The sequence below is a fragment of the Odocoileus virginianus genome, chromosome 31 (genome assembly GCF_023699985.2).
Source record: "Odocoileus virginianus isolate 20LAN1187 ecotype Illinois chromosome 31, Ovbor_1.2, whole genome shotgun sequence".
Classification (NCBI taxonomy): Eukaryota; Metazoa; Chordata; class Mammalia; order Artiodactyla; family Cervidae; genus Odocoileus; species Odocoileus virginianus.
Window position 1 is genome coordinate 966602 of NC_069704.1, and position 22754 is coordinate 989355.

Sequence of the window (22754 nt, forward strand, 5' to 3'; positions counted from 1 at the left end):
TTACAGATGTGGCCTTGGAGGCAGAACTCACACTGGCTGGTGGTGATCCCGGCAGCAAACTCAGCCATCAGGTAAAACAAAATGCACACGGGGAGGACGGAGAAACAGGAGCCGGGCGGGCACATGCCTTTCAAAGCCTGACTGTCCTAAGTTGACACAGCTAGGAGTCTGATCACGTGAAAGACATGATTCATCGGCCCAGCTATGGTCTCCTGGGGTCCAACCTTCCTGAAAATTCCTGGCCCTGGGCTAGGAAACTCTTGCTGTTCAGTCCACTTGGCAGGTGTTCACGTGGGTAGATGGGGTCTTGGGACGCCTGTTCACGGGCTCCTGCAGTGGAGACTTCTCTCTAGAACAGAGAAGCTCTGTGGAACATTCTCCAGGAACCAGGCCTCGGAAGTGGGCTCTTCTTAGGAGGGATGCATTTGTTTGACTTAGAAATCAGGTGAGCCTGTGACACCCAGAGCTTAACATAACCTAACTTTGGTGCAGGGCCTGTCACATGGGCCATCTCTGAGCTAACAACTCTTCGGGATGTAGGATTTGATGAGAGCCTGTCCAAGAGGGAGTAACTGATTACACTACTGTCAAAATGTTTGGTCAAACTGACATATTTGTCTTATAACAGAAGAGGTGGCCCAGTGACCCACAGCACGGGCAGCCTGGCTGCACCTCTCATTGGTAGCTCTGGTTGATTCCTTTGAAGTTCACGCAATCAATGATTCTAAAAGGGGCTTAGCTGGGGAATCCAGAGCTGAGCATGAATTCTGACACCAGGAGCCGGCAGGTGATCATTTATCCTTCTGCTGGGCTTTTTCTTTCTGGAACCAGCTTCCTTACATGCCTCTGACATGGACTCAATGTTTGCAGAGCACTGATTGCTGGCTGCCAGGTGATGGCACGTGGTCAGATGTTATAATCATGCAACTATTTCATGAACCCTTTTTTACACCCACTTACTTGACGTTTCCTAGAAAACTCTCTCTAGCTTTGCTTTCTCAGTTTTTAAAGCAATTCTAAGTGTTCAAGTCTGATTAAACAAACCCAATACAGTCACAAGCTAAAGCCTATTGCTTCAATAAGGCTCTGTTCACTCCTGCAAAATATGTTACTTTGCATTTTTAAAGTAGATTCTTTAAACCGCAGCCCTAAGTAAGCTAAAATTGTCAGTCTAATTCTAGCAAACGGAGGGCCGAGTCTACACTCTGATTAAGACACTTGGATAGATGAGGCGCCCGTATGCGCACATCTCTCCCACCTTCATCCATCAGGCACCCAAACTTTCGCAACTTTAGATGTTCATATCTACTGCTTTCGAAACACAGAACAAGAGCAGGGAAGAGCAGCATCTTATACCATCTTCATACGAAGCTGCGGTTAAGCTGCAAATCATGAATCAGCCTCAACAATGGATGGTTTCACCCAGAACAATACACATTGAATACAGAGTCCAGAAATATTTTCCAAACTGGTCAGATCTCCAACTTTCCCATTCCACTATTTTATTACCCAGAGCTGCTGTTTTTAAATCTCAGCATGGAAGTTCCATCTTCTCACTAATGACAGTGCGGTCTGCCCAGCAGAGCGAGCGGTGTCTGCATGTGGGGTGCCCTCATCTGATGCCCAGGCTGCCTCTGCACCACGAGACAAGGAAAATAAGCTGGGGAGACCCCGTTCCAATCCATGAGGTGAGTGTGTGTGTGTGTGTACAGGTACCTGTAGGCATGCCTGCATTATCCATGTAAATGTGTCTAATTGTTTGCATAAGGTCCTTTCATAAGGACCTAACTCATGAGAGCAATCAAGGATTATTTCACAAAAGTCAGGTTTCCTGGAACTAACTCGTCTGACCCCTGAAGGAGGAATGTTGATTCATGTCCACACCATGGATTAGCAACAACCTACTCACATCTACAGGATCTAAGAAAAATCTCTCTCCACTGATGAAAACTGCTGTCCTTTGTGTTGGAAAATTAGCATTTCTCAGAATTCAGATTCTCGAAGAGATTTGAGCCCAACGAAGAAGCATAAGGGGAAAAAAAAAGATTCCTGTTACTTTTTAAAGTGGTTTGCCATTTCTCTGAGGCAAATTCCAAGGCAGTAAAGACTAGAATGAGACTCTTCAGAAACCTACTTCTCTCTAGAAAAGAGACAACTTCTGAGAAAGGACTGGCATTTGAACTCTGGTCTTTCTGAGTCTGACACTAATAGAAAGCTGGATGCAAAAGCAAAGCCATCTGAAATTTATTGCTTGAAAGATGCCACCACCTGACACAGTGGGCGTCTGACCTGTCCACCTCACCGGATTAGAAACATGGTTCTCCCACACGGAAACAGACGATGGGTTAATCCATCACTTCACAGAGTCGTGTTCCTCCTGGACCCCTACCCGATGGTCACTGACACAAAGCCCTGGCAGCCGAAGGACTAAGCCTACTTCACCAGCTCGTGTGCAGGGGTCACACTGCGCTTCCAGCTCCCAGGGAGGCCGGCGGGCTGGGCCATGTCCATCCCACCGCCCCCGGAGTGGCTCAGGGCGGGACCTCTTGGGGGGAGCTGCTGGGAAAACGCAGACTGAACTTTCTGGATGAAAGCGGTTAAGCTACACAAACGTGCACACCACAGACGTTTCAGCAAATTTGGGGATGACCAATCTGAATAACGACTTGACTGAAAGGGCACCTAAGGTCTGAGGGATGCTCGACAGAAATTCCCTAAACGGAGGGTGAGCGCCGCGCGGCCCGCCGTGCCTCCTGCGCTGCCCCGCCGCCTGAGCCCAGGGCCGTGGCGCGCGGGCCCCGGGCCCCCCGGAGGATTACCGTCGTCCTCATCGTCTTCCTCCTCGTCCTCGTCGTCCTCGTCCTCCTCGTCCTCGTCCTCGCGGTCCTCCTCGTCCTCGTCCTCCTCGTCCATCTCCTCCTCGTCCTCGCGGTCCCCGTCCTCGTCCTCCTCCTCGTCCTCCCTCTGCTCCTCGTCCTCGTCGGACTCGTCCTCCTCGTCCTCGTCCTCCTCCTTCTCGTCCACGTCCTCCGAGCCGTCGCTGTCGTAACAGTCGTCCACCGACGAGCTGTCCGCCTTCACCGCGAACGGTTTCCGCTTGGGAGCCGGCTCTTGGGGCTGTTTGTCTTGTGTTTTTCTTTTTTTAGCCAAGGGACAACCATACACGCTGTTAGAGAGAGAGAGAAAGAGAGAGAGAGAGAGAAGACCTGAGTTACTGTCGCTGAGCGTCGGGGCATCGGGAGTCGTGATTGGAAAGGCTGCGGTTCAGCACAAATGCAGAGAGGGTGTGTGCACATGGGTGGTCACACATGTGCGGCCCCTGTGCATGAAGCAGCGACACATGGAAACCCAGTGCGTGGGGGTCTCCTCTCTCAGCCCCCGTCAGCACCGTCCCCGTGATCACCTGGGAACCCTCACAGCATCCCCGAGGACATTATGAAGCACGGTGAGCATCACCCTGTAACCGACAACATGAGTTTACTAACCGCCTCCCCAAATACACCCAAGTGCACCCGAGTGTAATACGCATTTAGAAAGTGAAAGTTGCTGAGGTGTGTCCGAGTCTTTGCAACCCCATGGACTGTAGTCCATGGCATTCTCCAGGCCAGAACACTGGAGTGGGTAGACTATTTCTCCAGAGGATCTTGCCAACCAAGGGATCAAACCCAGGTATCCCACATTGCAGGCGGATTCTTTATCAGCTGAGCCACAACGGGAGCCCATGCATATAGAAAGAAGAATTAGTTCTGCACTCTGCATTAATACATATAATATACATTTTGTGAAATATGAAAATATAAATGTTGTGGAAAAGCTCTGGATATATTTGGATTTGAACATTCTCAAGATAGTACTGTATCTGTAGAGAGAACGACCACTCTGGGAAGAGGACCATAACATCTATTGATGGGAACAAGTTTCAAAGTCTACAGAAGTTGTCAACCCCACCCTGGCACTGCAGACAGCACTCGGCTTACCTAGCATCCAGCACTGCCCAAACTTGGGTAAGACTCTTAGGGTAGGTGCTCGTGACCTTTCCGTGAAAAAGAGCAATTCTCCAAAGTGCTAAATGTAGTCCTTTTCTTCCTGGAAATCCTGTGTGTGTGTGTGTGTGTGTGTGTGTGTGTGTGTGTGTGTACTGCAAGGAATGAGGGGAAAAGACATACAGGGAAAATTGTTGTGGGTGATTATTCCATGTGTCTAAAATGAGGTGTGTGACCCCCACTAATAGCTGAACACTGTACACTGCAGACCACGATCAGCTTATTTCTGGACCTAGGAATCATTCAGTCAAAACCCACCCAGTGCGTCATTATCTTGGCAGCCCCGTCTGTGCTGGCCTGTAGACTCAGAGGTCGAGGGCGAAGATCCACTTTTCAGGTCACTTTTGGTCCAACAGGACTCAGCCCTGGTGGTAATTCTGCTTTAGAATCTCTGGTCACTATTTACCACGGTGCACCCAGCAGCCGGGGGGCAGGGGCACTCTTCAAGTAGCTGTTGAGTGAATAGACCCAGAGTGACAGACATGTGATTGAAACGCAGAGAGGGGACCATGTCACAAGAAGAGGGGTGACGCATCAAGGGGCCTGGGGCGTCCCCAGGGAGAGGCCCCAGAGATGGGCCTGGAGGGCCATACACAGATGCCTGGGGGTGAGCACGGGGACCTGAGGGCTGGCTGGGGTCAGACCAGCCTGTGGGTTGCTCAGGGACTCGGGGTTGAGTGCAGCAAGCAGGAGTTACTGAGTTCTCTCCTGCAATCCATAACGCGACCACGGGTGCACCTGAGAAGGTGATGCAGGCTCAGTGAGGAGGACACAGCGAGGCTGGAGGGACGAGATGGGCAAAGAGAAGGCGGCAGAGCCTCCACGTGAACCTAGTGTGATGGGCCTTCTGCCTCTTGACTGTTCTCATCTCTTAGAAATACAACAATCAACCCCAGGATAATATTTATTGTAATCAGAGAAGCTGAAGGAAACACACACTGGTCTAGAGAGTGTTTCTGATAGGAAATACACAGATATCTGAGATTTTTCTTATGGGAACATTTATGTGGATTTGGGGAGAAGCTGTGTTGATAATCCCAGACAAACATTCCATTGCATGAATGATCATATCCTCCTGGTTTCAACCTCTGACAACTGGTCAGGTCCAACTTCCATTCCAACCCATCTCCTCCAGATGTTGTCCTGGATTTCAGTGGACTTGCTGATGTATTCACTCTGTGTTTATCTGAATAAGTCAGTGAGTGTAGCAATAAGTAGTCTTGTCCTTCTGGGCTCTGTTGGTGAACTTGTGGCTCATGAGGACTACTATTACCTCCCGAAATCTCCTCTCAATTGTCTGTCCATCAACAAGTTGTTGGGTGTTGAAAGGTTGTTGCTGAACCATGAAAGACGCCAGGATTCTTGGCCTCCACAGGAGAAGAATTCAATCCGGGGCCAGAGACAAGCCTTGGTCGCTCAGAGTTTTGTGTAATAAAAAGTTTTATTAAAGTATAACAGAGATAGAGAAAGCTTCTCACATAGACATCAGAAGAGGTCAAAGAGATCACACCTCATCTCTGGCCCTGGTTTGAATTCTTCTCCTCTGGAGGCCAAGAATCCTGGTGTCTTTCGTGGTTCAGCAACAACCTGCAGTGTGTCTGCTCTGCATCAAAGCTACCTGCACACCATACATTCACTGGAACAGACGGCCGACCTGCTGTCACCCTCAGGTCCATTCAGATGCAGGCAATGATGGGAAATCAGCGAACCTTGACGTTGCTCAGAATGGCCCACCTGCACTGGGCAATGGGAAGGTCTGCTGATGGTGTGAACCCAGCATGCAGGTGTGAACCCAGCATGTCGGTGTGAACTCTGCACGATGGTGTGAACCCTGCACGATGGTGTGAACCCAGCATGATGGTGTGATCTCAGTACAGTAGTGTGAGCCTAGTATGCAGGTGGAACCCAGCATGCAGGTGTGAACCCAGCATGTTGGTGTGAACTCTGCATGATGGTGTGAACCCAGCATGATGGTGTGAACCCAGCACGATGGTGTGATCTCAGTACAGTAGTGTGAGCCTAGTATGCAGGTGGAACCCAGCATGCAGGTGTGAACCCAGCATGTCGGTGTGAACTCTGCACGATGGTGTGAACCCTGCACGATGGTGTGAACCCAGCATGATGGTGTGATCTCAGTACAGTAGTGTGAGCCTAGTATGCAGGTGGAACCCAGCATGCAGGTGTGAACCCAGCATGTCGGTGTGAACTCTGCATGATGGTGTGAACCCAGCATGATGGTGTGAACCCTGCACGATGGTGTGAACCCAGCACGATGGTGTGATCTCAGTACAGTAGTGTGAGCCTAGTATGCAGGTGGAACCCAGCATGCAGGTGTGAACCCAGCATGTCGGTGTGAACCCTGCACGATGGTGTGAACCCAGCATGATGGTGTGAACCCTGAATGATGGTGTGAACCCAGCACGATGGTGTGATCTCAGTGCACTAGTGTGAGCCTAGTATGCAGGTGGAACCCAGCATGCAGGTGTGAATCCAGCATGTCAGTGTGAACCCTGCACGATGGTGTGAACCCAGCATGATGGTGTGAACCCAGCACGATGGTGTGATCTCAGTACACTTGTGTGAGCCTAGTATGCAGGTGGAACCCAGCATGCAGGTGTGAACCCAGCACGCAGGTATGAACCCAGCACACCGGTGTGAATCCAGCATGACAGTGGACTTCTTGCTGGTTCTCCCCACTCTGCTACCCCAAACTCCCAGACACTCAGACCTGAGATGATGGGGTTGGAAAGTTCAGAGCAGGGGAATGGAGACTGCCTTCTCTTTTTACCTGGGTTGGCTTTATTTCCTTCTCCTACACCTTGTAAACCATCTGGATTCATTTTTTCCAACTTTCTGGAATTAGTTGGCCTCAAGCTTCCAGTGTCTTCTGCCAGTTTAACATGGTTTGATGCTCAAGTTTTTTTTTTATAGCTACTAATGTAAACTATAAATAAAATTGTGCTCCACCTATGAACAAAATCAGACTGCGAGTTCCTGGTATTGATTTTAGACATGACAACCAAGCCCCCAGGCCAGAGTTCACTTTACTTGTGTCAGACAACTCCTGGATTAAGTGAAAGTGTTAGTCACTCAGTTGTGTCCAACTCTTTGTGACCCCATGGACTGTAGCCTGCCAGACTCCTCTGTCCATGGGATTCTCCAGGCAAGAACACTGGAGAGAGTTGCCATTTCCTTCTCCAGGGGATCTTCCCAACCCAGGGATGGAACCTGCATTCTCTGCATTGCAGGCAGACTACTGTCTGAGCCACCAGGGAAACTCAGACGCTGTGGCTGCATGGGCCGGGATGAAGACCCCTCCATGATCAGCAGACGCCTTCTGATCGACGATACCCAGTGGTCTGAAATATTTCCAAGTGAAGCCTTGGAGGAAACCCTGGGACACGCACAGGGGAGTGTGGAGCCTCCTATGCCTGCACATGGACCGTGTCTGCTGGGGGGTGGGCAAGACAGACATGGACCCTGTGTCTGCTGGGGGGGGGGGGAGCAAGACAGACGTGGACCCTGTGTCTGCTGGGGGGAGTGGAGCAGGACAGACTTGGACTCCGTGTCTGCTGTGCGGGGGAGCAGGACAGGACATGCCCAGCTCGGGAAGCAGTGTTTGCTCCTGTCCCACCTGTGGCGGCTGTGGTCCAAGAGCTGGAGAAGCCAGTCTGCCTCCCAGCTGCAGCCTCCTCCAGACTCATCTGGGCTCACGTCCACCGACACATACGGGCCTTTCTAAAAAACATCTCCCATGGTCCTGGAATGCCCCAGAAGGACAGAGCAGGCAGGAGAGTCTAAGGGAAAAGTGGCCATCTGGTGCCAAAAGGAAGCCCCAGGCATGAACGTGGCCAGTGCCAGGGCTGGCCCTCACCACCCACGGCAGGTCCGGGCTCCTCCAAGGGCTTGGCGTTCATGTCAGCACCGCGCCCCTCACTCCTGTTTCTCAGCGTTGCCACCAGCCTCCACCAGGCATCGGCTGCCTTTCCCACAGCTGCGGAGGGAACCTCGGGTGTGAGCGATACTCGAGGAATGTCGTCGAACGAACAAATCACGCTTTTCTCCACTTAGTAGTAGTGAAAGCACCTACCACATCCTAGCATGATTATGGGCTGACACATTGTCTTTCTCCGATGCAGGACTGAGCCAACGGCCGGGGGTTAATGGCTTGTTCTATTTTTAGAGCTGCAGTGTCTAATAGAGCAGCCATTAGTCACACGTAGCCACTGAAGAAAATTAAAGGAGGAGAGTTTGAAATGAACTGCTCAGATGCACTCACCATGTTTCAAGAGTCCAGGAGCCATGGGTGGCTTGTGGCTATGCCAGCTTGGACACAGTAGGCTCTGGGTAAATGTCTGCTGAATGAGAGCCCTGTAGGAAGGACCCTGGGCACTAAGCAGGGCTGAGTGGAGGGGGCTGAGCTTTGGGGGGCAGCTCAGTGTCCCGAGAACCTGACAGCAGGAAAGCTCAGCCTTCCGGTCCGGCTGTTCACAGGAACGAAGCAGATAATCACAGCAGAAGCAGACTTGGCCACTCTGATGGACAGGGCGCCGCGCGGGAGCTGAGATGCTTCAGCAGGAGGCAGCGGTCAGGCCTGCAGGCTCTGCCCACCTCTGAGCTGAGAGGCGAGCCGAGGCCTGGGCACCATCTACAGGGTTCCCAGGGCTGCTCCTCATGCCCCCTGCAGCCCCCTCAGTCTGCAGCACACACAGCACCCGAAGGTGACCTCAAATGCATCCTACGTGTCTTCCCCAAGGTGCAGACTTCAGAGCGGCAGTAGGTATGATGACTGAGGACTGTGACAGCGTGTGCTTCAACCTCCATGAGCCACTGGAAGTCAGGGACGGGAGGCTGCAGCCTGAGCCCCTGGGGCCCGCAGGCTTTGACGTTCTCGGCTACTCTGTGCGTCTGGGCACCTCGTACGTCCTGCAGTCGCTGTATGTTTGCAGTCCTTTTGATGTTAACTGGATTTAAACCACGCTTAGTCTTTCATGTAAGGTTATTCTAGACAACTGGTTACTTGCCACGAGACCTCACCGTGAACACACATCTATAAAATGTGGCGTACTATGTGCTCTCGAGGCTGGTTTCCAAGTTGTTTTTAAGGGTATTTCACTTGACATTTTCACTTCTCCAGTTTTCATACAAATGGGGACAGGGGCTCAGACACTGAAGAACACACCGGTTGGGTGTGCCCCAGGCCCAGCCCACCCATCACAGCTGCTGGCAGAGACCCGAGGTCTAGGATGAGCTGATCTGTGCTCCTGAGCACAGAAAAGCCAAGGTCAGCCCCATGCCCACGAGCGTTCTTGGCGGTCCCTTCTCTGATGGCGGGTGTTTCTCTTGTGTTGCTTGCAGAGCGTCAGAGTGTCAAGGATGAATAATTATTTTGGAATAATGGAAATCCTGTGTAAATATGATTCTGGAGTGCTGGGTTCTACTGTCAGCTAATGCCAGCAGCTCTCACAGAACACTTATTCCATGCCTGGTTTCCTAAAATCTTTACACATATGGATCCAGTAAACCCTGCAGTGACCCAGGGAGATGGGTGCTCTTTTAATTCCGTTTATGAGGGACAGGTACTCAGGGATATATGCTGAAAATCTCAAGGCTGAGTAGCCCCAGTCAAGGTATTTGACCTCTGTCCAGGCCCAGTTCTCCATGCCCTGGCTTTCCAGTCTCCAAAGAGGCAGACACATGCCCGCCTCTCTCACCGGGGTGTGGCGAGACCTCCTTCACACGGTGACGTTTCCGCTTCTCTGACGTCTTCACGCACTAAGTGGGCTCCCCACAGGTTTGAATAAATAAGCTGAATGATTCATTTGTGCAGGAGACGTTCTGAGCAGAGCAGAGGGCCCTCATCTCTCAGGACAGGAGCAGAGAGAGCCACCCTCCTGGAGAGGACGGGGATCGGACAGCTTCACAGAGGGCCCCCTTCGGAGGGGGCAGGAGAGACAAAGAGAAAGGGCAGTGCGGCCTCTGAGCGGCATGGAGACAGCCCTGGACACAGAGGCGCCCATCACTGCTGGTCAGTGCTTTCCTGGGGGCACTGGGATGAGATCAGGAGAGAGGTGGGTTCACTGAAAACCCTTGCTAAGGCTGCGGTGTGGAGAAGGGGCTGGACTCAGGAGGGAGGACTGAACTCAGGAGGGAGGACTGGGCTCAGGAGGGAGGACTGGACTCAGGGGGGAGGACTGGACTCAGGAGGGAGGACTGGACTCAGGAGGGAGGACTGGGCTCAGGAGGGAGGACTGGACTCAGGGGGGAGGACTGGACTCAGGAGGGAGGACTGGACTCAGGGGGGAGGACTGGACTCAGGAGGGAGGACTGGACTCAGGGGGGAGGACTGGACTCAGGGGGGAGGACTGGATGCAGGAGGGAGGACTGGACTCAGGAGGGAGGACTGGACTCAGGAGGGAGGACTGGACTCAGGGGGGAGGACTGGATGCAGGAGGGGGGACTGGATGCAGGAGGGGGGACTGGACTCAGGGGGGAGGACTGGACTCAGGAGGGAGGACTGAACTCAGGAGGGAGGACTGGGCTCAGGAGGGAGGACTGGACTCAGGGGGGAGGACTGGACTCAGGAGGGAGGACTGGACTCAGGGGGGAGGACTGGATGCAGGAGGGAGGACTGGACTCAGGGGGGAGGACTGGATGCAGGAGGGAGGACTGGACTCAGGAGGGAGGACTGAACTCAGGAGGGAGGACTGGACTCAGGGGGGAGGACTGGATGCAGGAGGGAGGACTGGACGCAGGGGGGAGGATGGGACTCAGGGGGGAGGACTGGATGCAGGAGGGGGGACTGGACTCAGGGGGGAGGATGGGACTCAGGGGGGAGGACTGGATGCAGGAGGGAGGACTGGACTCAGGAGGGAGGACTGGACTCAGGGGGGAGGACTGGATGCAGGAGGGGGGACTGGACTCAGGGGGGAGGATGGGACTCAGGGGGGAGGATGGGACTCAGGGGGGAGGACTGGGCTCAGGAGGGAGGACTGAACTCAGGAGGGAGGACTGGATGCAGGAGGGAGGACTGGGCTCAGGAGGGAGGACTGGACTCAGGAGGGAGGACTGGGCTCAGGAGGGAGGACTGGACTCAGGGGGGAGGACTGGATGCAGGAGGGAGGACTGGACGCAGGGGGGAGGATGGGACTCGGGGGGAGGATTGGACTTAGGAGAGGGGACTGGACTCAGGGGGGAGGACTGGATGCAGGAGGGGGGACTGGACTCAGGGGGGAGGATGGGACTCGGGGGAGGATTGGACTCAGGGGGGAGGATGGGACTCAGGGGGGAGGACTGGGCTCAGGAGGGAGGACTGAACTCAGGAGGGAGGACTGGACTCAGGGGGGAGGACTGGATGCAGGAGGGAGGACTGGATGCAGGAGGGAGGACTGGACTCAGGAGGGAGGATGGGACTCAGGGGGGAGGATGGGACTCAGGGGGGAGGACTGGGCTCAGGAGGGAGGACTGAACTCAGGAAGGAGGACTGGACTCAGGGGGGAGGACTGGATGCAGGAGGGAGGACTGGATGCAGGAGGGAGGACTGGACTCAGGAGGGAGGATGGGACTCAGGGGGGAGGACTGGGCTCAGGAGGGAGGACTAGACTCAGGGGGGAGGACTGGACTCAGGGGGGAGGACTGGACTCAGGAGGGAGGACTGGACTCAGGAGGGAGGACTGGACTCAGGGGGGAGGACTGGATGCAGGAGGGGGGACTGGACTCAGGGGGGAGGATGGGACTCAGGGGGGAGGACTGGGCTCAGGAGGGAGGACTGAACTCAGGAGAGAGGACTGGATGCAGGAGGGAGGACTGGGCTCAGGAGGGAGGACTGGACTCAGGGGGGAGGACTGGATGCAGGAGGACGGACTGGACTCAGGGGGGAGGATGGGACTCGGGGGAGGATTGGACTTAGGAGGGGGGACTGGACTCAGGGGGGAGGACTGGACTCAGGAGGGAGGACTGGACTCAGGGGGGAGGACTGGATGCAGGAGGGAGGACTGGACTCAGGAGGGAGGACTGAACTCAGGAGGGAGGACTGGACTCAGGGGGGAGGACTGGATGCAGGAGGGGGGACTGCGCTCAGGGGGGAGGACTGGGCTCAGGAGGGAGGACTGAACTCAGGAGGGAGGACTGGACTCAGGGGGGAGGACTGGGCTCAGGAGGGAGGACTGGACTCAGGGGGGAGGACTGAACTCAGGAGGGAGGACTGGACTCAGGGGGGAGGACTGGGCTCAGGAGGGAGGACTGCGCTCAGGAGAGAGGACTGGATGCAGGAGGGAGGACTGGGCTCAGGAGGGAGGACTAGACTCAGGGGGGAGGACTGGACTCAGGGGGGAGGACTGGACTCAGGAGGGAGGACTGGATGCAGGAGGGAGGACTGGACTCAGGAGGAAGGACTGGACTCAGGAGGGAGGACTGGATGCAGGAGGGAGGACTGGACTCAGGAGGGAGGACTGGACTCAGGGGGGAGGACTGGATGCAGGAGGGGGGACTGGACTCAGGGGGGAGGATGGGACTCGGGGGAGGATTGGACTCAGGGGGGAGGACTGGACTCAGGGGGGAGGATGGGACTCAGGGGGGAGGTTTGGACTTAGGAGGGGGGACTGGACTCAGCGGGGAGGACTGGACTTAGGAGGGAGGACTGGACTCAGGGAGGGAGGACTGTACTCAGGGGGGAGGACTGGACTCAGGGGGGAGGACTGAACTCAGGAGGGAGGACTGGACTCAGGGGGGAGGACTGGACTCAGGGGGGAGGACTGTACTCAGGAGGGAGGACTGGACTTAGGAAGGGGGACTGGACTCAGGGGGGAGGACTGGACTTAGGAGGGAGGACTGGACTCAGGGGGGAGGACTGTACTCAGGGGGGAGGACTGGACTCAGGAGGGAGGTCTTCCTGGCATCCTTGGTTTGTGAGGTCACTGTGCAGTGGGATAGAGCTGGCTTCCATGGGAGGGTGGAGAGAGAAGGGAGCTAAGGCAGACTTCCGGGAACAGGAGTGTCTGAGGAGAGGGAGGGGAGGAGGGGCAGCTGAAGGAAATGCAGAGGCCAGAGAACCATCCAAGTGCCTAGGGCTCTGAGGAGGTCTGCGCTGTCCCCAGGGTCCCAGTCTCCTGGAGGGGTGGCCGTGGAGAAACCTGCAGCTCCAGACAGCGCCCAGAGGCCTCTGGGAGGCCACGAGGGCGGGAGAAGAGTGACCAGGCCAGGACGGGCATTGTACTGGGAGCTGGGTTTTGAATGTGGCCTGGAAGCATGGGCCATGTCTACACAGACGGCGAGGGCCCAGGCCATCACGCACACAGAGAGTTTGTGAGCAGCATCAGAGCTGCGTCAACACAAAAGTGAGTCTGCTGAGAACATGTGCTTAAGTCATTTGCTCAAGATTACACAGCTATTCAACTTTGGGTAGCTAATTTAATCCTACCAGCCTCAACTTTTCCATTTGTAAGATGGGCACAGTAATACCTATTTCAGGCTTTTGGCAGCAAATTATAAATATAAAAAATATATAAAATCCCTTCTGATTGTGTGGAAGGGGCCCTCATTTTGTTATTTTCTCCTTCCTCTTACTGTCTTATGTACAGCTGACATTCCTTTTCACCACTAAATTTTTAAAGGGTTATTCCTACATGTCCTTAGAATATATAAAGGCATTTAAGAATACCTCAGAAGTAATTTAATTAACTGAATTATTCAATTAAATGGCTAGCATACCAGATGTCTTTCTGATATCTTTCCAACAACATATATATTAATAAAACCAATTCAGTTTTGACTACATATTGACATATTTCCTTAATTTTTTTCTTTTACTCTCTGTATACTATTGTAAACAGGAGCCAGGCTGATTTGAAAAGTATATATATTTTAAGTTAAATGTGACACAAACGTTCTAGGAATTGTAAGACATTCAGTGAATAATTTTTCAAAATGTTTACTTGACCCTATTGCTTTAGAGAATTAAAAAAGTCTGTTTCTGGAAGGCAGAGATTTGCTGTACTTTTTAAATATAATTTAAAATGATGTAGCCTGTTATTAAATATTTATTGCCTTGAATGGCAGTTTAAAGATTCAAATAAAACATAATCACTATGTAATTTATTTTGACTCAAAAAGAACACTTCCCGAGGGCAGGCAGCAGTGGGAGGGTCCGTGGTCCACGGGAGAGGGTGGGTTGGAGACGCCCAGGGACTCGCCCCTTTTTCCCAAACCCCGTTCCAGCAGATGAGGCTATCTGGCTGCTGAGACTGTTTCTTGTATTTTAAAAAATTCTTGAAATTCTCACAGTATCCTCCCCTTGTTCTTTTCGCCTGAATTAGCCTGACTGTCTCTGCTCTTCCAAAGCCCAAAGGACGAAACTGGAGCAGCCTCGGTGTGAGCGCCGCACAGCACCCGCCCCGCCCTCCTGGTCCTCCCCCCGCCCCGCCGTCTTCCCCCATCCGTCCTCCGCACCCTCCTGTCCTTCTCCACTTCCTCTCCTGACCCTTCAAGGCCATCGCAATCTGCTCTCTCCTTAAAGTCCTTCCAGGTCAGTCTAGACCAGGAGGCTCTGTCTTTGATATTCCATTGTAAATGAACATTCCATCTGTAAATGAATGGACAAAGAAGGTGTGGTACATACACACGATGGAATGTTACTCAGCCATAAAAATGAATGAATGAAATAATGCCATTTTGGCAAGTTGGATGCAACTAGAGATTATTATACTAAATAAAGTAAGTCAGGCAGAGAAAGACAAATGTCATATGATATCACTTATATGTGGAATCTAAAAAAAGATACAAATGAACTTATTTCCACAACAGAAAGATTCACAGGTATAGGAAACAAACTTCTGGCTACCCAAAGGGAGAGGTGATGGGGAGGGAGAAACAATTTACAGAGCACTGTATACAAACAGGTAAACGCCTACGGTACAGAACAGGGAGCTGCATTCAGTGTCTTGTAATGACCTATAGTGGAAAGAAATGTGAAAAAGAAAGAACATGCAGCTGAATCACTTGGCTGTAGAGAAGAAATTAAAAGAGCGTTGTAAATCAGCTGAACTTCGCTTACAAGAAAGACTGATAGGAAGAACCAAGAATCAGTTATATAAGAATTTATGATTTTGCCAGTTGTGTCTTTGCCCCAGGGATATATATACAAGCAAATATATGCAAATGAAAAGCTAACGATTTCTTACTCTCCCTTAATTGTATACTAGAGTTCTCCTTCAGATGCTCAGGACAGAGTATGTTGTCTTTCTAGGGCTGGTAAGAAAGTTTTCAATTACGGAATATTGAAAATTCTGGTAGCTGAAGGATGGAGCTGTTTACATGTTCAGCTTGGGATGGAGGGCACGCACATAAACCTTCCTAGCTCAGATAAACATGACCACTCTTGGGATCATATGTAAACACCTGATAGGAATAAAACGAGCTATACAAGCACATAGCATATGGACAAACATGCAGGACACACACATGCATAAACTCACTCCAGGCAAAATCTGTCTCCTACAGAAATTACGACGCATCTTAAATATGCATTTTCTAATCATTTACTGCAAGAGACATGTAAGCTCCTGCCCCACATAGATGTTCCGAGCTGTCCTGTGGTCTGTGATCAGATGAGCTTACCCGCGCTCAGGGTGCTACAGGCCTAGACTGTAGTTTAATGGGCATCAGGCTACAAATAATGAGCCTTAAAATCTGGTCATCATCAAGAGGATTCAGTATGTTTTCTCCATGAAACGGCCTTGCTTTTAATCTTTTTTGGCAATGGGTAGTTACAAGCTGTTGAGTCTGCACTTTTTTGCTGTTGGAAGTATCAACTCACAGGGCCTTCCCTGTGGCTCAGATGGTAGAGAATCTGCCTGCAATGCAGGAGACCTGGGTTCGATCTCTGGGTAGGGAAGATCAACTGGAGAAGGGCACGGAAGCCCACTCTAGTATTCTTGCCTGGAGACCCCCAAGGACAGAGGAGCCCGGTGGGCTACAGTCCACGGGGTTGCTAAGAGTCGGACGTGACTGAGTGAATAACAGCCACACCCCACACACACCGCTTACAACCAAATCCTGCCCGTAGGGCTTCCCACCCATGGTTTGGATGACAGTTCACCTGGTCCCAGCTATTTTTACTGCAGTCGTTTACGTTTCTAAGAGCCATTAGAAATACCATTAGAAATGTGAGGTCCTGCTGTGAGAACAGGTTCCCTGACTGTGTCTGCCGCCCAGCTTTCAGACGCGCCCCGCATGCAGATGTGACCGGGGCCCAGCGCCCCTGCCGGGCTGGCCCTGGGCACAGGGTTCCACCGCAAGGACCGGGTCCCCACTGTTCCCAGCTCCCAACCCTCGTTCTGAACTCGGGTGACGGGGGTGCCCTCGGGGACATGCCGAGCCCGGCTCTGACAGAGGCTGTGACCCTCTCGTCAGAAAGGACGTGGCAGACGCGGGTGGTATGGGCAGGGGTCCCACAGGCCAGAGCAGTCACGCTGCCCCCTTTCTCTGGGAGGCCTGAGTGTGCACGCGTGCGTGCATGTGTGTGCGGCCTGCTCCTCCGCCAGACCCTGACGCTGACTCCAGACGAGGGCGCTGGCTTCTGCGGTTGCTCAGAGGCTGCGTGGCCCAGCACGTGGATCCTTCAGTGTGGCCCCCACCACCTCCTTTGGGGTCAAGGAGGACGCGGCTCACCTGTCCTGGCGAGAAGGCTCTAACCCGCCTCCAGCACCTCGCGCCCTGCAGGCCCGTGAGCTGGTCTGACGGCCCATGGAAGGGCCTGCCCTGCTCGCGGGTAACAGCTGCCCTGTTCACATCCTGCGGAAGGTCCACAGGGGGCCTGGGAGGGGGCGCAGCTGAGCCCGACCGGGCCTGGGGCACCCCCCTGATTGGGAGTCAGACCCCTCAGCTGCCGACGGGCGCAGAGACACTGCCCGTGTGTCTGTCTCCGTGCTCACTGACACCAGGCGGACGAGGACTTTCCTTCTCTTCTCTCAGTTTTCTCAGCAAGTGCCCACCTCCCCGGCATCGAGCGGGAAGACACGTCTTAGTCCTGCAGATGCAGGAGTCCTCCACGCAGGTCTGGACCAGAAGAGCTGGACGTGGAGCCTCCTGCTAACTGTGTGAACTTGGGGGGGTCTCAGCTCCTCGTCTGCAGGGGCAAGAGGCCAGTCCATCCCCCAGGGTCTCCAAGGGCATTTTCTGGAACCTGAGAGTCACGTGGCCTCTGTTCCCTGGGGTGCCCCCGTCCGTGGAAGGCTTCTGTGGGGAGGGGTCTTTGGGGGTGTCAGCCTTATTGCTAAGGCTCCTCACTCTAGGATTCTGTGCTGTTTCCTTTCATGGTGCCTATTGTCATCTGGTTCCTCATATTTTTTTTTTTTAAATAGGTGATTCTCATCAATTAAAAGCCATCAGATACTGGAAAGAAATGAATGAGGACTGGTATAGAGAGCATGGACCCCTTTGAGGGTGTCAGCTTCTCAGCGTTGGAAGGATGACGGCTCAAAGGCGTCACGTGGCCATCCTGTGGAAAAGCAGCAACCACAGACGGGAAGCAAAAGGCCAGAGACAGGTCCTTTCAGGACAGGTCCCTTCACGCCCTGCGGCGTGGCCTGGAGCTGACGGCAGCCCCTTCGGGGGTGACCACCTGCCCCGGCCACCCCGCGCCCCCTCCTTGCCCTGGGGCCAAGGACACCGACCCGAAGGCTGGTCCGGAGAGAGAAGAGGCAGCTGGCCCCAGCCCCAGCCTCCCCGGCTTGGTCTCAGGAGCCAGACGGTGACACGGGCCCCGGCCTTGCTGGGTGTGGGCCCCCCGAGTTCGGGCTCAGGCCCAGCTCGGCAGGCATGCCACCTCCAGGAGGGCACCTCCTGAAGGCCCACGGCCCACGGGGGTTTGGTTTCCCTGAAGGGACGCAGGGATGACGAGGAATCCCACCAGGTGCTGCAGGCTATGCCCCTGCTGAGGGTCCTGCTCCTGCGGCGGGTGGAGTCGGCCCTGAAGACAAGCCATGCAGAGTGGCTGGGCTTCCCTCGGTTTGCACTCAGGGCTGGGCTGCGGGACCCGGGTCCGCCAGCCGACTCTGCCTGCCTCGAGGGCATGGCCCTGTGTCCGCCCAGAGGGGCTCGTCCCCCGCCTTCTGCTCTGTAGGAATCCCAGCTGCACCACGGGCTCATCACGCCTTCAGAAATCGGAAAGAGACACCATAAACAGAGGCGTTCGACCTCGGGCACGTTGGGAGCTTGCGGCAGTTCGGCGCTTGCAGCCGCAGTCTCCAGGCTGCAAGGGGCGTGGCTGAGGGGCCCCGGCTTGTTTGCTGGAGAAGGGTCCTCACGTAGTCTTGTGCCTGTGGCCTTGGTAAGTGGCGGGAAGGAAGGGAGACACTTGTCTCGGGCCCTGTCCCCCACTCAGCGCTTTGGGGCCCCCGCGGTATGGGCTCCCGTGAGTGTCCGTGTGTCTAGGGTTCTCCTAGGACCCCTCCTCCTGCCTCTCTGGGCACATGGACCCCCTGCACCCTGCATGTCTGGACACACGTGTGGATCGCTGTCATGAGCCACACGCTTTCCGTCAAAGGGCGGGTGCCCCTCGGTCCCGAAGTAGCCCTTCTGCTCGATGACTGTGTGCCTGTGAACACTCAGTATTTAGACAGACAGCATCTCTGATGCGGCTTGGCGTGTCGCACTCTACCTGGCCTCAGACGTGATGCCTGCACACCCACCTCTGAGCAATTCCTCAACCAAGTTGTCGTTTCTGAAACAAGCAACAGGGTGGCTCCACACCAGGTTGAAATCCAGCCCGAGCAACTGCTCGCTCGTTCCTGGCCTGGGGCATCTTCTACACGCCCACACCTCGGTGTTAGGCAGTGGCTGGTAAGCACCCGTTTGCCTTTTGTGTGCTTAGGGAAGGTCACCAAGGGCAGGGCCGTGTCAGGTGCAGCCCTCGGGGGCCCCAGGGCCTCTGTGTGGCCGCAGAAGTGTCTGCTCGCTGCTTCCGGCTGCCGGCAACCACGCAGTCAGGTGGGGCTCCTGACGCCTGTGACTGGGGGGCCAGAGAGACTCTGATGCACTTGGAGCCCCACCTGGGCCAGAGGAGCCCTGGGCAGTGAAGGTGCTGGCCCTGATGCCCACCCCTGCTGTTCTTGCGGGCCTGCATTTCATTTGAAATCTAAAGACGTGTGTCTACAATGTTCAGGCACAGCGTCCCCCTCAGGGGCTCAGACCGCCCGACACCCTTGGCTGTGGGTCTGGTGAGGCTTGGAACGCGAGGAGGTGGGGGGCAGGTGGCCGGGACAGAGGACAGAGCCTGTCACCTTCCGCCTGGCCCCGAGCATCGCCCGGAACCTGTTCCTCACTGATCTCTGGAGGGTCTCAGCCGGGGCTCAGTGGCGGGGGCAGGGGTGGGAGGACGCTGGAGTCTGGCTCACAAGAGGGCGCTCACCTAAGAGGAGGAAAGCATGGCTTACCTTTCAAAACATGCCTTTTCCAGGGATTTTCTAGCAATAGCATTGTTTAAAAAATTACCAATCTTCTAAAAACTTATCCTTTTACCAAAAAAATTATTTCTGAATAAGAAGGAAGTGCTTTAAAAACAATTGTCTCATATTATTTGCTGAAGGCAATAAGGACACCTCCTCCCCACTCCTGGAAACACAGACAGGCCCTGTCTTGCCGGAAACGAACTCCTGAAACCGTCCCGTCCTCACGGCCTTCAAGCTCCGCTCCTGCTTGTGACAGTCTACCCCGAGAAAGGGGCCAGCAGCCACAAAACTATCTGCAAAGATGCTTATCACACCCTATCCACAACTTGGTAAAGTTAAAAACAAACTAGATAGTTTCTGGGGACCAGCCCGGGGCCGCGGACCCAGCCGTCGGCAGGCACGCGGGGCTCCTGGCTCATGATCCCACTGCAGGGTCCGCAGCCCCCAGCCCCAGCCTCAGCTAAGATCCTGTCCACACACCAGCTCTGAAACGTGGCAGCCGGGTACCCACTACAGCCCAGCGCAGACGGTGGAGAGAGCCATCATCCCTGGCCAGAGCCCCACCACACACCCATGTCTGCCGTATGTGCTGAGCGGCTCCAAAGCCTCAGTTATACCTTTGCAATCATCAGTCAAGAAATCAGGCCAAGAAGACAATTCCTTTGTTTCGTCTTAACCAATACAGATTGCAAATATGAGAGATTCTTTAAGGCCTTGCCTAAAAATACCTACATTCCTTCTCCTTGAATGCAGAATTATTTTAAAAGTATATTTAATTTTATCCAATGTCAAGCATCTGCCCTGAAAAGCATTACCTGTTTTATTTACAGTTTTAAACACACCGAATCAGCCACACTGTCTTCTGAAATATGTAACAAGTGAGGCAGGGCCAGCGAGGTGTCCACTTGGGCGGGCCTGCCGGAGATGAGCAGCGCACATATTGTTTTCTTGGGATAACGGCCAGGAAGCTTTTTTTTTTTTTTAGCAGAGGATTACTGTGACAATAAAGGTGAACTGCCATCACAGTCCTGAAGTTTGTGTTTGCACACAGACAATTCATAATAAGGCGTCGCGCAACGGCGGGTCTGGGAAACCCACTTGCTCTGAATCTTCACTTCATACAGACCAGTGCCTGGAACTCCAGGTTTTTGCTTCTCTGCAACCATGCATGCAAGCTATCAAATGAATGGTAAAATAGGTGCGCCCCAGCTTCTGATTTATAATATTAGTGACAGTAGGAAGGACAGCATGTTGTAAAGTTCAGGGATGGGTGATGCCCAGTGATGCCTTATAAAGCATGAAGAGGCTGTGGACGCCCTAGCTCCTGGCTGGGTGGCTGCGTGCACAGAATTCTTCACCCACGCCCTGGCGTGCGCCCTGCCGCACGGCAGTCATACATTAATTAGAGCATAAACAGACACTGCAGTGTTGCCATGCACCCAAGTGGATCTTCATTTTTCACATGCAGGGCCCTACTAATTAAAATCAGCTTTGCAATTAAATGTGGAAAATTGTGTTAAACTTTCAAGCGTGGTTAGAAAAAAATGCAATTATTTTTAGTTTTTTTTTAAAATTTTGATGCAAATGCAAATTCTATCCATGTGAAACCAGTAAACCAGAGGTATAGGCCCCATTTTCCTCTCTTCCTTGTCTCTGTCTTTCTTTTTTGATTATCCAGGCTCCTCTCAGTTGCACGTTGCCATGCTCCTCTGTCTCTCCCGGTGCCTGGCTCCGTTCCAAGGCTTTTAGTGAGAGCTCTCTGTCAAGGCATGAATAATACAGCCCCAGGCTGCCGGCAGCCTCCAAATGAGGCGTGCGTGCATCAGGAAGGAGCCCTCAGCTCCAGCTCCAGAACAAGCTCCCGTGAAGACAGGCAATTATTCACCCGCGGCTGCCGCCATGGCAGTCACACTGGGTGGGTGCAAAGGTATATGAGATGGAAAAAATCTGAAGGAGGAACACGCACCGCAAGCCAGAGAGCATCCAATAATTTTCTAATAGGAAAGAAATCTACCGTTTGGAGCTTTTAATTTTAAAGTTTCAGGATAAATTGATTTGATTCTGAATTTTCTAAATTGGGAAGGATTTAAATATAATACCAAGGCCATCAACTGGCTTTTGGAAGACTCTACAGCTAGATTTCAGGTCAACTATCTCACCAGAACCCTGTGCTCCACAAACAATAACCTCAACAAAATATCTGTGAAGGGCAAATGTGAATAAAATCCATTAAATGTCAGAAGTAAATTCAGAGGGATCACAAACCAGATGATGTGAAGAGTAAATCCACATTAGGGACTCCCCCCTTCACACACACACACTCTCCTTCGTTGAAGACTTATACAAAAATCACTGTTCAGAAAGAAGTAAAGCCAGTCAATTTCAATCGTCCAGTATGTATCTAACTGCTAAAAGGAAGGCTAAAATTTCAAATTCCTCTACATTGCTTAATATTTATTAATCTGTGATAGATTTTTTCAGATTTCTATTTGATGTGGACCATTTTAAAAGTCTTTATTGAATTTATTAAAATATTGCTTCTGTTTTATGTCCTGGTTTTTTGGTTGAGTGGCACATGGGATCTTGGTTACCCAATGAGGGACTGAACCCTCAGCCCTGCACTGGAAGATGACCTCGTAACCACCGGATCACCAGGGAAGTCCCAATCTGTAATAGATACTAATAAATATTACTCCCATCTCTAATTTTTACTAGGAAATTTTATAAAGACTTTAGAACAATAAGGCTTCTCTGGTGCCTCAGATGGTAAAGAATCTGCCTGCAAAGCAGGAGACTCGGATTCAATCTCTGGGTCAGGAAGATCGCCTGGAGAAGGACATGGCAACCCACTCCAGTCTTCTCGCCTGGAGAATTCCAAGGACAGAGGAGCCCGCTGGGCTCCAGTCCACGGGGTTGCAGAGAGTCAGGCCCGGCTAAGGGACTAACAAACACTCACAGGAGCAGCAGCAGAACAACAAACTAGCCCTGACTTTGACAGTAAATTTAGTATCTATTTATTTATGCCTTTGTAACATCAATTTCCACTGTATCTTTAACACAAACAATATTTTATATCAACTTGGGGGCAGAAAATTGTGATTATAAGGCATTAGAGTGCTCAATCTCAGTCAAATTTTCAAGAGTAAATTTTGGCAGGAAAGTTTTCACGTCCCACATTTTGGCTATCCTAGTAACAGGTCATGTAATTCTCTGGATTATTAAACAATCTCTTTTTCAGGTACTTGAACCAAACTAAAACATTTAC

The 22754-nt window shown here is 52.8% G+C and overlaps 1 protein-coding gene across 20 annotated transcripts in view; it reads right to left on the bottom strand.

The window, feature by feature from the left end:
• MYT1L (myelin transcription factor 1 like) overlaps nucleotides 1-22754 on the bottom strand; it is a 400361-nt gene that overhangs the window by 106573 nt on the left and 271034 nt on the right. For all 20 annotated transcript variants that reach the window (XM_070459146.1, XM_070459143.1, XM_070459144.1 and 17 more), the window contains one exon: nucleotides 2820-3166. In XM_070459146.1, the coding sequence (XP_070315247.1) occupies nucleotides 2820-3166 (347 nt within the window). The remainder of the gene's footprint in view (nucleotides 1-2819; nucleotides 3167-22754) is intronic.